The following is a 15,000-nucleotide window of genomic DNA, read 5'->3' as shown; positions in this document are numbered from 1 at the left end:
CAGTGTTGGGATGGCTCTGGCTGTAAACACATTGATTGTGGTGGCCATGATCGTAAGCTTTGATGGATGTCATCCAGGAGTGACCTCAAGGCTGGGCGAAAGCAATTGGCTGGCAGTAGTGGGCTCCCCGTAGTTCTTGATGGTTTGTGTTTTTTTGTTTGCTCTAGAATGTTCCGACTGTGCCCTGCAGGACTGTGTGATTGGATTTATTGGTATATTATGTGGGCTGGTAAATGGAAGAGAAAAGTTGAATGAAAAGGTCATTTGTTTTTTTTGCTTTTTTTTTTCATAGCGTAGTCTTCATGTTATGGCCTTAAAACGAACATAGTGAATACTGCATGCTCAACAGTGGCGTTTCGGAAATAGCTCTGATAAAAGTAATACAATAATGTTTTATGTCCTCATTCACAGATGTGGTAGATGTTTTGAAAAGAGTCTTCATTACAAATTTGCATATTTTAGAAAAATATAATTTGTTTTGTGTCAGTGCTCACATAGATGCTATTGTATGTGTTTTTACTGTATGCTCATCCATCTTTCTGCTCATGTCAACATTTGTGTGTGTGTGTGTGTGTGTGTGTGTGTGTGTAAGCAAGAGAGTGGTGCCAAATTTTCTTTGGATCATTCCTGTCCAGATGGAACATTTCCGCACACTGCCGCTCAAAATCACATTCATCACCATCACCATCAGACACATAGACACACACACACACACACACACACACACACACACACACACACACACACACACACACACACACACACACACAAAAGCTCCCATATCGGGAAAAAAGAAACCTATTACAGTTTTTGACATTGTATTCACAGACCCGGAGACGTGTGTCACATTGGAAGAAGCAAATAGGCAAAGAAAGAATAGGAGGTGTGGATGTTTGTCTTTTGGACACGACCCGGGATAATGCTCCTGATATAGCATGCAGATGAAAAGACTGCCAAAACAAGTCTGCATTATTCATGCAAAGTTCTGCAACTGCGCCTCTCAAAGCCGGGACAGATTGACTCTCTCCCTCTCTGTCTATCTCTTTCTCTCACTCTCATTCTTGTTGCTTATCTATCTATCTATCTATCTATCTATCTATCTATCTATCTACAGTGTATCTATCTATCTATCTATCTATCTATCTATCTATCTATCTATCTATCTATCGAGGCTGGTTGTTTTTCTCTTCTCTCATCTCTCTAGCCTTTGTCTGTGTTCTCTGTCGCTCGTGTCCACTTTTGATGGATGCCGGTATGATGGGATGGCCATATTTGTTCACCTCTCTCTCACACACTCTCTCTCCATTTCTCCCTTTCTCTCTCTCTCTCTTTCACTCTCTCCTTCGCTTACTGGTTCTGCCCCGTTTTTCCATCTCATCTTCTTTTCTGGTCTCATCTTCTTTTCTTTTTCCTCTATCCTTTCCTTCACTCCATCACTCTCCACCTCCTCTCTCTCTCTCTCTCTCTCTCTCTCTCTCTCTCTCTTCTCTCTCTCTCTCTCTCTCTCTCTCTCTCTCTCTTTCTCTCTCTCTCTCTCTGTCCAGCTGTCAGTGCTGTGACAGTGGTAGCATGTGGAGGCGGGGTGGCGCCCTCACCTGTGGCGTCGGGGCTGAGCCCTCAGTCACGACAGGGCCCGGCTGCCGGGGCCCGCGGAACATTCTAGACGCCCAGCTGAGCGTGAACGTGTCAGAAGCCATACAGGCATATTCAAATCTCTGCTCACAATCTGGACAGGAATGCCCTTTTTCTTTTCTCCATGCACGCACACACACACACACACACACACACACACACACACACACATACACACACACACACACACACACACACACACACACACACAAACACACACACACTGACACACACGTCCCCACCCTACCCACCTTCAGTGCTTTGTTCACTACCCTTCTCGACGCATATTTGTTTAAAAATGCTCTTTGTTGTCTTCTCTCTCCAATTCGCTGAATTTGGGTATTTTGCTCACGACTAGAATGGAAGGTTCTGGATAAAAGTTCACTCACTGGAGAGTCACAGCTCCACAGTTTACCTGAGTGAGGACTTATTGTCAACACGTCGGATCCGTTGTGTCGAGCCCCAGCCAACCTGAAAGCTGGAATAATTTTTTTCTTATTTTTACCAGAGCTGAAAAAAAAAACACCCCTCATACACACATTGAAAACAGGTGCACAGAGACTTGTTAGATACTAGATAACTTCAGGCCCTGTAGGTGTCCTGGACTTTCCTTTTTTTTCCATGAGTGCTTTTTTTAATTAAGGTCCTTACTTTTGCCAACCAATTTAATTAAGTTGTTTTTATTGCCTTGCCACCGGGTATGGAGCAGGAGTATTCTGCTACCTTTGCGTACATCTGAAAAACACTAACTAGCTGCAGACATCCTAAGCATATTAGAGATGTATTATACCAGAGACAAGAATTGCAGCATAACCGGTTAATCAGCTGTCTGTGTGGCCATCATAAAGCAGATGCTCAATGGGAATAGCATGGGCTTTTGTTGGAAACTGCTTCACTAGGAGAAGAGCCAGGAGCCATCGGCCATTATCAAAGCAAACTCCACATTAAAACCTGTCATCAGGTTTGCACTGCTCTCAAGACTCATTAGAGGAAGTGTGGCCTTTGTCAGTGCTTACAGTTATTCCCCTGCTACTCTTTCTTGAACTTAACAATGTTTTTTTTTAGGATGCCAAGTCTAAATGGCCCTCCAGCTTATGCATACTGAGGATCCACAACCGCACACCTACTAGTTAGGGTGGTAAACAAGCATAGGTCATGGTACAGTAGCATAGTGATGCAGAGATGCACTTGCTTTGAAAGTCATGGTGGATCAATGCTGTGACGATTAGGTCTTTCTGGTCTACAGACTCTGGTGTTGATACAAGGATACAAGGATACAAGGAAGTTTATTGTCACATGCATATAGTTACTGGAAGTAAGAAATGCAGTGAAATTATGTCTGGTGTCAGCCCTATTTGTGCATTAATGGGGGGTAAAAGTGCAGTAGAAGAGGGGTTTAGTAGATTAAGTGGCAAGGGCTGCATAAAAAAAGGTGGGGGAGGATTGGGATTGGGTGGAGGGCACCAACAAGGGAGCACCCAAGAGCAACAGGGCAAGGAAAACTCCCTTACCAAGGAAGAAACCTTGGGCAGATCCACGGCTCAAGGGGCTAACCCAACTGCCAGGGTCTTGGTGTGTGTGTTGGGGGATGACAGGGGAGATGGGATAGTGTGCTGTGTATGTGGGGGAGAGGGCAGTGTGCAATATGTGTGTTGGAGAAGCTTCCTGATGAAATAATGTGCTGTGTATGTGTGTGTGTGGGGGCAGTGATGATTCTGTATCTGCATTGCAGCCTCACGCTTGTACTTGGAGGTGTTGAACAACCTTTTATAACCCTTCTGAGATGCTTTCTGTTGTTTTTGTAGTACAGATCTGACCATCTTCTTCCTGCCAGAGGTATATAAGTACATGAGGAAAAAATGCACTCTTCTTTAGAAAAATATATAAAAAGGTTTTATTTTAATGGCTATATTATTATTAAAAACTTTTAAAAGTGAGCTGAGTGGGACAACCCATGTGTAACGGCACATGTTGGATGTGTATTATTAAAGCTATTGAATTCATTAGCTTTCTAGCTTATTATATTATTATGAAATATGGAATACACAATATATCAGCATACTCAAGTCCAAAGCTCAATATTAAATCAACAACATGCCGGACTTTGATACATTTAGAGGTATACCTTTGGTAACATTTTCAAATAGATTTTGATTAAATATGGTCATGTGAAGGAAGTCTAAACATGTCTAAACGTCCATAATGGTTCTTTAACATTATAAATATATTTCAGTATACAACACTATATGGCTGATCACAATATGAAGCTGAATGGCCTCTCTCTCTCTCTCTCTCTCTCTGTTTCTCTGTGTGAATGTACTGGTATGTGGAGGAGAGAGTGAGGGGGCCTTTGAGCTCTTAAGTGGTCACCCATCTCTGGAGGAGAGGGGGAAATGGAGCGCCTCTTCTGTCGAGCACAATTAGCACTAAAGAGGAGAGCCTCACTAATGAGACCATCCTCTCCTTCATATCTTAATTAAAGCACTTGTCCACTTGCACTCGTCCACTTGCGCATATGTCACCCCTCTCTTTCTCTTTGACTTTGTGTCAAATGACCCCCCTTTTCTTCTCTTCATGAAGAGCAAAGTCTGCTGAATACCAAAAAAATTGCCTGCGCGGGCCCTTGGTGTCATTACATCAAACGCACGCTAAAAAGGAACTTTGCCCGAGAACATAGAGGGAGAAGGAGACAAAGCCGGAGAGACTTTAGACGAGCTCAGGAAATGTAATAGAGTCCTTCATTTTGCCGAGTGTCTGGAACAAAACAATAGTGTGCTTCAGAGAATGGAGGATGGCTCATGTCAGAAAGAGAGGGGGTGATGAGGGCGGATGGAGGGAGTGTAAAAGAGTGGGTAGAATAGTTACCTGCACAGAAGCGAGAGAGAGAAAGAGAAAGAGGAGGATATGTCTGCCTGCCTGTATGGAAGAGTGAGACCAAGGCGAGAAAGTGAAAGAGCTGGCAGATAGACTGAGAGAGTGAGGAGCGTCCACTTGTAATCAGTGGTTGAGAGCCTACTGTGGTGTGCTGTGCTGTTGTGTTGTGTTGTGTTGTGTTGTGTTGTGTTGTGTTGTGTTGTGTTGTGTTGCGTGTTGTGTTGTGTTGCGTGGTGTGGTGTGGTGTGGTGTGGTGTGGTGTGGTGGGTGTGCTGTTGTGTTGTGTTGTGTTGTGTTGTGTTGTGTTGTGTTGTGTTGTGTTGTGTTGTGTTGTTGTGGTGTGGTGTGGGTGGTGTGGTGTGGTGTCGTGCAGTAGCTCGTGTGGACAGGTGGGTGAGGAGTGGGCTCATCGCTTACCTCTCGTGTCCATCCTTAACTGCCAAGCCCTCTAGGCTCTCTCTGACTTTCCCTAACCTGACATGCAGTTCACTTCAGCATGACCCGCCCCCACCCACACACACACAACAACACTATTCTCCAACACCCAGGTGATACCCAGCCTAGACAGCTATGCCCTCCTCTCTCTTTCTCTCTCTCTCTCTCTCTCTCTCTCTCTCTCTCTCCTGTCTCTCTTTCTCTTTCTATCTTTCTCTTTATCTCTCTATGTATGTCTGTGCAGTGGCCAGCCAAGAGGAAGTGGATAGCATTAGCGATTAGCAGTTACGCTAATGGTAATGATGATGTTATGTTGTCAGCGAACAGTTTTGTTTTGCTGTGGAAGAACCAAACAACATTAGCTGTGAGCTGCTGAGCATTAGCCACGATGAACACGATACCTCTGACACCGGGTGGCCCAATGGCGTGTGCTTAGATCGCAACTGAGGGGCAAATACTACACACAAAATGGCCCACCATCTCTGTCTCTCTCGCGCGCTATATGCTGGTGAATGATGATGGGCTAGTGTATTAGTATGCTGGGATGCGTGAGCGCAGGGTGTGTGTAAGTGGCGGCATGTGGCGTGTAATATTCTCCGAGCATTGGTGCTTGCTGTATGTAATGTTCCTGCTGGTGTAATTTGTCTGTGCAGATCAGAAGGGGCTAGCCAGCTGTGAATGCTGTGTTGTTTTGCACACACACACACACACACACACACACACACACACGCATACACACAGACATAATACACACACACACGCACCACACACACACACACACACACACACACACACACACAGACATAAACACACACACACACGCGCACACACACACACACACACAGACACACACACACACACACACACACACACACACACACACACACACACACATCTGCACGCAGACTTTCTCAGTAGATTAAGCATTTCTGTTAATGAGGCAGTGGAAGGCTCAATCACTGCGGGGCCATTTGAATGTCATGAGTGGATCATCTCAACTTCCCAACTCTCTCTCTCTCTCTATCTTTCTTTCTTTCCTTTTCTCTTTCTCTCTCACACACACACACACACAAACTCACACACTCTCTCTCTCTCACACACACACACAAATACATCCACAGATAGCTTCTGCTGTCTCCATTTTAAATACAGATCCATCTCCTGCTAGCCTTTGGGCTGGGAGAGAAATGAATAAATGATTATGTGTGAAAATTGTGTGTGTGTGTGTGTGTGTGTGTGTGTGTGTGTGTGTGTGTGTGTGTCGTGCGTGCATGCGTGTGTGTGTGTGTGTGCTTTTTTCTCAGGTATGCACACACCAAAGAGGCCATTCATAGTCCGCTCACACACCCACACACACTCACACACACACACATCCCACATTGCAGTCTCCTTTACTTTATCAGACTCCATATGGGTTTGTGTGACCTTATCATATGCTGCCTGCTGCCCAGTGTCTGGACTGAGCAGCTCATGGAGTTTAGTGACACCCTGAGAGACGCCAAGCCTGTGGTCCACCTGAGTGTGGAGAAGGCGTGTATCTGTATCAAATCCCCTGTCTTGGACATGAATGTTCTGCTTGGATGTGTGGAGGTGTGCGGAAACTATGGACATGATCTTCCTCTGCTTTCTCTCTCTCTCTCTCTCTCTCTCTCTCTCTCTCTCTCTCTCTCTCTCTCTCTCTCTCTCTCTCTCTCTCTCCCTGTCTGTCTGTCTCTCTTTCTGCACTCGTCTCCCTGGCATTGGAGGACTGGATAATTGCTTCGCTACACCAACCCCCACACACACACACACACACACACACACACACACACACACACACACACACACACACACACACACACACACACATGCACAGGCTCAGCTCAATGCCAGCAATATATCTGCCAAGGAGTGTGTGTGTTTTTGCATTGGCTTTAGGCTTTATGAGTTCTGCCTGTCTGCCTGAAATATCGTGAGAAGAATGCTGGTGGTAATGTGTGCGTGTGCGTGTGCGTGTGCGTGTGCGTGTGCGTGTGTGTGTGTGTGTGTGTGTGTGTGTGAAGAGCAATCTGTGCTCACTGAAGTACATCTGAGGCTCAAATGCATTGTTAAGGTTACACTTATCTCCACATACTATTTAATTTATCTCTCCATCACTAGCTCTTCATGCAGACTACGTGGAATCTAACACCACTGAAACGCTTTGAATGGCGAACAAAGAAGGCCATCAGTGGGATCTGGGCATTAAGCGCTATTGTGCTGCTTGTACAGATATTACATCTTTCACAGTGAGTAGGTGCAGTGTGTAGTGTAACTGTTTTGGCCAGTTACAGTTTGATTATAGGGAATAAACACTTTCATATGGTCCCGGATTTCCTGGCAGGCCATTGGCAGGGATGCGCAGCTGACAGCTGTCATTGTGAGAGCACAAATGACTCTGGGGGGGAGAAATCCCCTTCCTGTTATTTGAGCTCTTTTTGCTTTTGTGTTTGGCTTAACTGGCCTTAAACGGATATTGTGATCCTTATTAAGTTGTTCAAGAAATATGCTTCATCTCCCCCGGTGTGTGTCCGTGTGTCAAGCCATGCTTTCCAGGCAGGACGATTTTCCTGTGATCATTCATTTTCTGAGGAAATTCATGTCTCTGGTATTTCCGAGCGGGCTTGATGAGGTGTTGTCGGGTTTGAGGTCATCCAAAGAGGAACTCGGAGAATGTGTGTTATGTAAACATGGCAGATCGTGGCGAAACGTTTTGAGCAGGAGCATAGCAACGCTGGGGTGGGAGTGTTTGTGTGTGTGTGTGTGTCCGTGTGTGTGTGTGTGTGTGTGTGTGTGTGTGTGTGTGTGTGTGGGTCTGGTGGGGGGCTTGAATTACCCCGACTCGACCCATTTACAGGAAGAACAGAGGCCCCTGTGAGACAACTGCTTTTCCAACAGACAGGACACAAACCCAGGACAGCTATACTGTAAGCTTCTAATTTTTAGCCTCGAAAAGATTCCCTCAAGTCTGGTACCATGGCCCATATCTGCTGCTACTGTACACGAAACAGCCATCTTCCAAATAGAACACATACAGAGAAAGGAATCACAGTTGGTCAGTATCTTTCAGAGCGGACCAACACTCAACAATTACAAGAATCATGAGTTCAAACCTCCATCCCAGAGAATCATTGGTCTTCAGGGATAAAATTGTTTCTACATTCCACTTCCCTCTAGAGCTAAGAAACCTCTTGAACGCCCCAGCGGAAGTCTTAAATGCTGTAGGCTATGGGAAGCCTGCCGTGTTATGAACACAGAGAAAGCTTGTCCGCGTCCCAGAGAGGGAGTCTGGTCTCTTGGGGACATTCGCTTTAAGGGCGCGCACGTGGCCTGTTATCGCTTGTCTCTCTTGTTTAGCGCAGATTGGACATTACAGTTATTAGGAATCAAAATGTGATCCGTGGGATTTCGCGGCTCAGAAGAGATGGATAAAAAATAAACCTGTGGCTCCATTTGAGATGTGAAATGTCCTTCATTAAAGTAATGCCTCCAATCAAAGATAGAGATGGACTTAACAAGTACCTGAGAGACTCAGTCCTGATGATCTGTATGCTGAATACTAAATACGCGAGCAATAATCCTAACATCTTTGTGCATTTCTCTAACTGATCATTCCAAATCAGCTTGTCTTGTTCATCGAGCACTGCTTATGAAATTTGCTCCGGTTTTTCCACTTCTGTGGGCAGCCTATGGAGGTTCCGGAAGTCCTCAATGTTGTTCATAGAACTAAGCCTGTGATGCTCGATACACACATGCATTCATATGTAAATACTGTACATTCTGGTATCTTACAGGAAGGGGAAGCAGAGTCTAACAAGGGTTGCAAGCAGAACATCAATAAAGAGAAACCTGCATGCAAAGCAAAGTCTATCCATGTCTGCTCCATCCAGAATGGCTGACGTAAATAACATGTACTCAATACGTGAAGTGCTGCCAAGCAGCGTCCTTCCCTCCCCTCCCAAAAGGCCTTTCTTTCAGTTCGCATAACAAATCAATAAGAGGTGTACTCACTCCTCTGATGGTGAAGTCTTTCAGACCTTCGTTTGAAGGGAAATACGGTAAATAAGACATAATACGCTAAAAGCCCTGCCGGGGCTATGTGTGTTAACAGTTCTGGGCATGTACTGGCCTATTTCCTTCGGCACAATAAACGTCTGTATGTTTGGCGTGCGCTCATCCACCGTTTACTTGAGCGTGCTGTGTAAAGAGGGGGGGAGACATTTTTGAAAACGCAGGGGTGGGTGGTAGGTCCTCTCTGAGGTGGAGTTGAGACGCATCAGCAAGATGTCTGAAGGAGAAACAGATGGAAAGAAAACAGCCAGAGACCAGCCACGCTGCTCCTCTCTTGTGCCTCCTCACTCGTTCTCCATCTCTCATTCACTCTCTCTCTCTCTCTCTCTCTCTCTCTCTCTCTCTCATTCTCTGTTCTCTCTCTCCGTCGTGCTTTTATCTGTGTTCAAAATAACTGGGTTGTCTCCCAAGTTCCTCACGTCTCACGTAGCCTCTTTTGTAGTGAATCAATTACTTTTTACCTTTTGAAAGCAAAAAAACCCCCACACAAACGCACACCAAATGCAAAAGATGTCCTCGCCATTTGAAAGCCTCTCTGCTAGTAATACATTTAAAAGTGTCCAGCTAGCGTGACGAAGGCTTCATCTTCAGCTCCAGCTTGTCTTGTAAGCTGAAGATGGGTCTGAGAAAGCAGAGATTTCTAAGGGATATATTTATACACGTCCCGAATCGGCCCCTCGCCACTCAGGCCCTCTGTCTGAAGTGACCCCGAACTCACTCCGTCTTTTTTCATTATCCCACTCCGACTCTCCCCCTCTGTGTGAGGATGTGATTCATTCCACGGTGTTGTTTCGAAGTCTGGACTCAAGTTCACAGCGAGCTATCTCTCATTCATACCTTACAAAGACTCATTCCTACCTCCATAAGCATTCATGCATTTAGTCATACATAGACATTCATTTAACCATTCATAAATCTCCATGCATTCAGATATAAATATGCATTCATACATAACCATACATACATTCAGTCACAGATAAATTCATGTTCATACATACATTGCTGTTCATCAATGAGCTTGATTGAGAGAGGAACAAATGAGTTCTTATACCTGCTATATTTGCACAGAGGGTCCTGTACCTCTTTCCTGAGTTCAATAGCACAATATGTTCTGAGGGTGGTGAAACTAAGGTGTTAGTGACTGCTGTAGGCTTTGGTGAGAGTGTGTGTGTGTGTGTGTGTGTGTGTGTGTGTGTGTGTGTGTGTGTGTGTGTCTGTCTGTGGGAAACACAGCTAATAAAGGGAGTTGCTTATGCCCCTCTGTCACCAATGTTACGTCTATCATCTCATCTCTGTCATCTCTTCTGGTCTTTGCCTCAGTAATTAATTATATGATGTCTTTATATAATTTTTAGATGCCACATGTTTTCTGACGAGAAAATTAATGGGAAAAGTAGTGAGTTAATTAACCTTGTCAGGTGTAGTAGCTAGTTCAGAGTGACGTTGTTTTATATAGAGTCTGAAAACAAAGGACAACTACGGTAGATGTCAGCTTGTACCAGCACTGAAAAAACAGTTCAGTGTCTATTTCTGCTGCTGTCTCTTTTTTTTTTCTTAATTTGAAAAAAAAACACTGCTGCAAAAGAGAAGGCAAGTGGCTGGAGTCATGTAATGACACATGAGCGCTGCTAGCTAAGCTTGAGAGCTTGAGAGTACAGGTCATCTGTCCTGTCTGGACCCAGAGAATTTTGGGATAGCCCATCTCCCAGTCACACACACACACACACACACACACACACACACACTCTCTCTCTTTCTTTCTCTCTCCCCCTCTGTCTCTCCCAAACACACACACTCACACACATACACACACAGACAGACAGGCACACACACACACACACACACACACACACACATACACACTTCATTTGAAATAATTATCCTCGTGAGTGAGGAGCAGCTCATCCGTGGGGGTCTCTTCCTCTCGTGGCTTCAAAGGAAATAATGAGGCTGAGAGTGTGGGGAAACGGATGCGTTTAATATCCAGCCTCATTGTCCTGTAGTGGAAATCAAACACAAGTGCGCCGCACTGTCTATTATCGGTTATAGGCACCCTCACCCTCGCATTGTGGCCGGGCCTTTGATGATGTGCAGAGTCCTGATTTGACTCATTAGGTTCACCGTAATTGCCCCAAACCCGCTTAAGCGCTCGCTTGCTCGTTCGCTCGTCAGGAAGGAAGGAAAGGAGGGATTCAGAGACGGAGAGAAAGTGTGTGTTGGAGATAGGTAGCTAGCGGTTGTAATGTTAACATTCTTGGGTTGTTTTTTCCACTAAATTTTGTTTTTGTTGCTTTTTTTTTTCAACTTATTTGGGCCTTGCTGTTTTTCTATTGTTTTTGTTTTTCATGTTTAGGTAAACAGATTTCTTGCAATGTAATCCCCCAAACTCCACAACTTCTAACTTTTTTACTTTCGTTATGCATTGTGGTGACTTATACTTTCTCAGTCTGAGATCTTAGTTGAAGTGGAGAGGAGCCACCACACCACAATCTGAAGTCTCTCCTGAACACCAAACAGCTTTGCTCCACTCCTCCACCCCACCCCTACCAGTCTTCCCCCAAAATTGCTTTTGAGTTTCATGGCTTCAATTGAGGCGCCTAGCCCTCGCCCCATCCTAGCCATCATATCCATCAACTTCCCCTAAATGAGGACTCCCACGCAGGTTTCATAGGAACTGGCCACGACAAAACACCCGGAGAGATCGGATAGAATTGAAGAGAGTGAGAGCCCTGACCCAACTCGAGTGCAATGCTGATCAGGAAGCCTGGACAGGGACAGTCTGAAAAGGCGGGGCAGGAGAGACATATTTGAGAAGAGAGAGAGAGAGAGAGAGAGAGAGAGAGAGAGGAGAGAGACGTATGTGAGAAGAGAGAGAGACATATGTGAGAAGAGAGAGAGAGAGAGAGAGAGAGAGAGAGAGAGAGACGTATGTGAGAAGAGAGAGAGACATATGAGAAGAGAGAGAGAGAGAGAGAGAGAGAGGAGAGAGACGTATGTGAGAAGAGAGAGAGAGAGAGAGAGAGAGAGAGGAGAGAGATGTATGTGAGAATAGAGTGAGACATATGTGAGAAGAGAGAGAGAGAGAGGAGAGAGACATATGTGAGAAGATAGAGAGACAGAGAGAGAGAGAGAGAGAGAGAGAGAGAGAGAGAGAGAGAGAGAGAGGAAGGCCACTGCCGCCGACAGCACCAAAGGGAACCTGCCTCCGAGTCGGTTCTGATGTGAACCAGGAACCTTGGCGAAGCGAAAATAAGAGATCTGTAATTAGCTTGGCAAGGAGGCACACACACTGTAGATTAAAACAAACAAGCACACAGCGAAATGGCAACACATTTCAGGAACTGAGCATTTGCCCCACGGAGGGGCTGGTGTTTGGTCTTTGTTTCGTTTCATTTTTCAGTGTTCCCGTCCCAAAAATAAAATTTGAAATGGAAATAGAAAAGGTAGTGCTAATCAAAGTGTCTTTTTTGCCCCCCCCCCCCCCTCCCCAGACCGCTTTGAACTGTGCGTGAGGTAAACCCAGTGGTTGTTTTTTGCTGCCATCACGCTGCCTTTTCCCTGCTAGTGCTGCATCTAGACTAGTTCATCTGTTTTCATTACGCATCGAGCTCTTCCAGCACTCACCTCAGCAAAATGACTGTCTCGTTTTCCCCCTCCCCTCTACTCCAGAAGCCAGTAACAGCAATTTGTCCTGGCCTGAAGCTTAAGACAAACTCCGATAGCGAGTCTTTGGTAAAAAAAAAATTGGTGTTGTGCTGCTGGTGGCACCAATTATTTTCTCATATTTTCCTGAAGTCAAAATTACTAATAATTATGTTTGAGCATGCAGTACATTCTTATGTTAGTAGGCGGTAAATTGATAATGAAAAATAGAATCATAGAATGTGCAGGTTAATTGCCAGTATATTTTTAGCCGATCCATACATACTTATTTCTCTTAATTGCTCGTAATTGTCAAGTCAAGTCAATTTTATTTATATAGCGCATTTCATACACAGATGTCATTTAATGTGCTTTACATTAACAAAAGCAAACAGGAATAGCTGATAAAAGCATAGAAGGGCAATAGTCAAAGAATAGTTTAAAAAGTAAAGAATAATAATAAAATGATAATAGTGAGTGGCATCAGCATTAAACATGTGCTATTGAGCACTGTTGGTAAGACCGTGAATTTAACTGCATTGTAAGCTTTGTGTAGTGAAAGTTTTATTAAGATGTATCACTTTTTCATGGTTATTCTCTGTTTCTCTCCTCCCAGTGCACACACACACACACACACTCTCTCTCACACACACACACACACACACACACTAAAAGAGAGAGAGATAGAGAGAGTGGCATGACTCTCTTCCTTTTCTCTCTCCCTCACTTTAAGATGTATCACTTTTGCATGGTTATTCACTGTCTCTCTCTTTCTCCCAATGCGCACACACACACACACACACACACACACAGAGAGAGAAAAAGACAGAAAGAAAGAGAGAGAAAAATCCTCATATTCATGGTCATGGTTTCATTTAAGACTGTAATAATTTTGTAAACAAATGCACTCAACCTTTACACCTCTCTTTCTTTCTACAGAGGAGCGACCGGACTGCTCAAAGGCGCGTTGCGAGGTCCAGTTCTCGCCGCGCTGCCCCGAGGACTCGGTGCTGATCGAGGGCTACGCGCCACCGGGCGAGTGCTGCCCGCTGCCCAGCCGCTGCGTGTGCAGCCCCGCCGGCTGCCTGCGCAAGGTCTGCCAGCCCGGCTACCTCAACATCCTGGTGTCCAAGGGCTCGGGCAAGCCGGGCGAGTGCTGTGACCTGTACGAGTGCAAGCCAGGTATGGCACACTGACAGCCTTCATGAGCTTGTTTGCTCGTGATAATTTGCACATTCAATCATGCATGCCACAGTTTGGTGCAGTCAGTGCATGGATAGAATAAGGTAAACTTGATGCATGTACAGTTATATGCATGTAAAAAGCATACGTTCTTTGAACATGCAGACTGACGTACAGAAAATGTAGAAATTTGTAGAAGCAGGTAAAAGCAGATGATAGCAGCGTGGTTAGAGACTGCAGAGAAAATGGGGCAATCTACAGCCATTTACATACAGTACCAGGTCTTTAGCAGGTCCCCAGTGAAAGACTTTTAACAGGCTCCCTCAGAGAGTCCTGAAAGATAAGATGGAATTGAAGGAAATAGAGATGTAAAAGGATCAAATCAGAAATGTGCCTGGGAAGGTTGGTTGGAAAAGGAACAAAGTGCAATTTTCTTCTCTGAATGAAGCGCAGATTGTAGAGGGTTTTTCTGCTGCTCAGAATGTCAAAGCACTCTCCACAGGTTGTGTGTGTTTAATGTGTGTGTGTGTGTGTGTGATTGTGTGTGTGTGTGTGTGTTATATAGTGTTCAGCGTGGACTGCACGACAGTGGAGTGTCCCCCCATACAGCCGGTGCAGTGTCCACCCGACAGCTACGAGACGCAGGTGCGACTGACCGCGGATGGCTGCTGCACGCTACCCACAAGGTATTCCTCCGATTTCGTACATTCTTTCTTTCTTTCTCTGTCTGTCTCTCTCTCTCTCTTTCTTTCTCTTTATCTCTCTATCTGTCCATCTCCCTTTGTCCTCCTCCTCCTTCACACCTATAATATGGCAGTTTAGTCAGAGGCCATTCTTTTAGCTCTATTAAAGTTATTGAAAATCAGTTCATGTTCAAAATCAGTCTGGATTGGTCTGTTCACCCCCCCACACACAAACACTTCCCTGAACCCTGAACACTTTTATTTTCTCACATCCGCTAGCACTGCTATGCAAGGCTCCTCACAATCTGCTGTTAAGGCATGTTCCACTCCCTGTACTGCCTAACAGCTTATGAGTGCATACTGCCACTGAAGTGAGCTGTCAGGCGGTAATAGCTCACTTCCAGAGACAGGATATTTGCCCATTTAACTTGTGCTGGACTGTGTGGATATGTCAGTGTGTCTT

At 45.1% G+C, this 15,000-nt stretch overlaps 1 protein-coding gene across 1 annotated transcript in view; it reads left to right on the top strand.

The window, feature by feature from the left end:
* The window catches only part of crim1 (cysteine rich transmembrane BMP regulator 1 (chordin-like)), a 105,736-nt gene that overhangs the window by 37,905 nt on the left and 52,831 nt on the right, over positions 1 to 15,000 (top strand). Inside the window, exons 3-4 of the mRNA XM_048228488.1 lie at positions 13,612 to 13,854; positions 14,420 to 14,540. Coding sequence (XP_048084445.1) covers positions 13,612 to 13,854; positions 14,420 to 14,540 — 364 coding nt within the window. The remainder of the gene's footprint in view (positions 1 to 13,611; positions 13,855 to 14,419; positions 14,541 to 15,000) is intronic.

This window comes from Alosa alosa, chromosome 19, assembly GCF_017589495.1.
Source record: "Alosa alosa isolate M-15738 ecotype Scorff River chromosome 19, AALO_Geno_1.1, whole genome shotgun sequence".
Taxonomy (NCBI): Eukaryota; Metazoa; Chordata; class Actinopteri; order Clupeiformes; family Clupeidae; genus Alosa; species Alosa alosa.
Note: the sequence above shows the minus strand (reverse complement) of the source record. Positions and strands in the feature narration are given on the sequence as shown.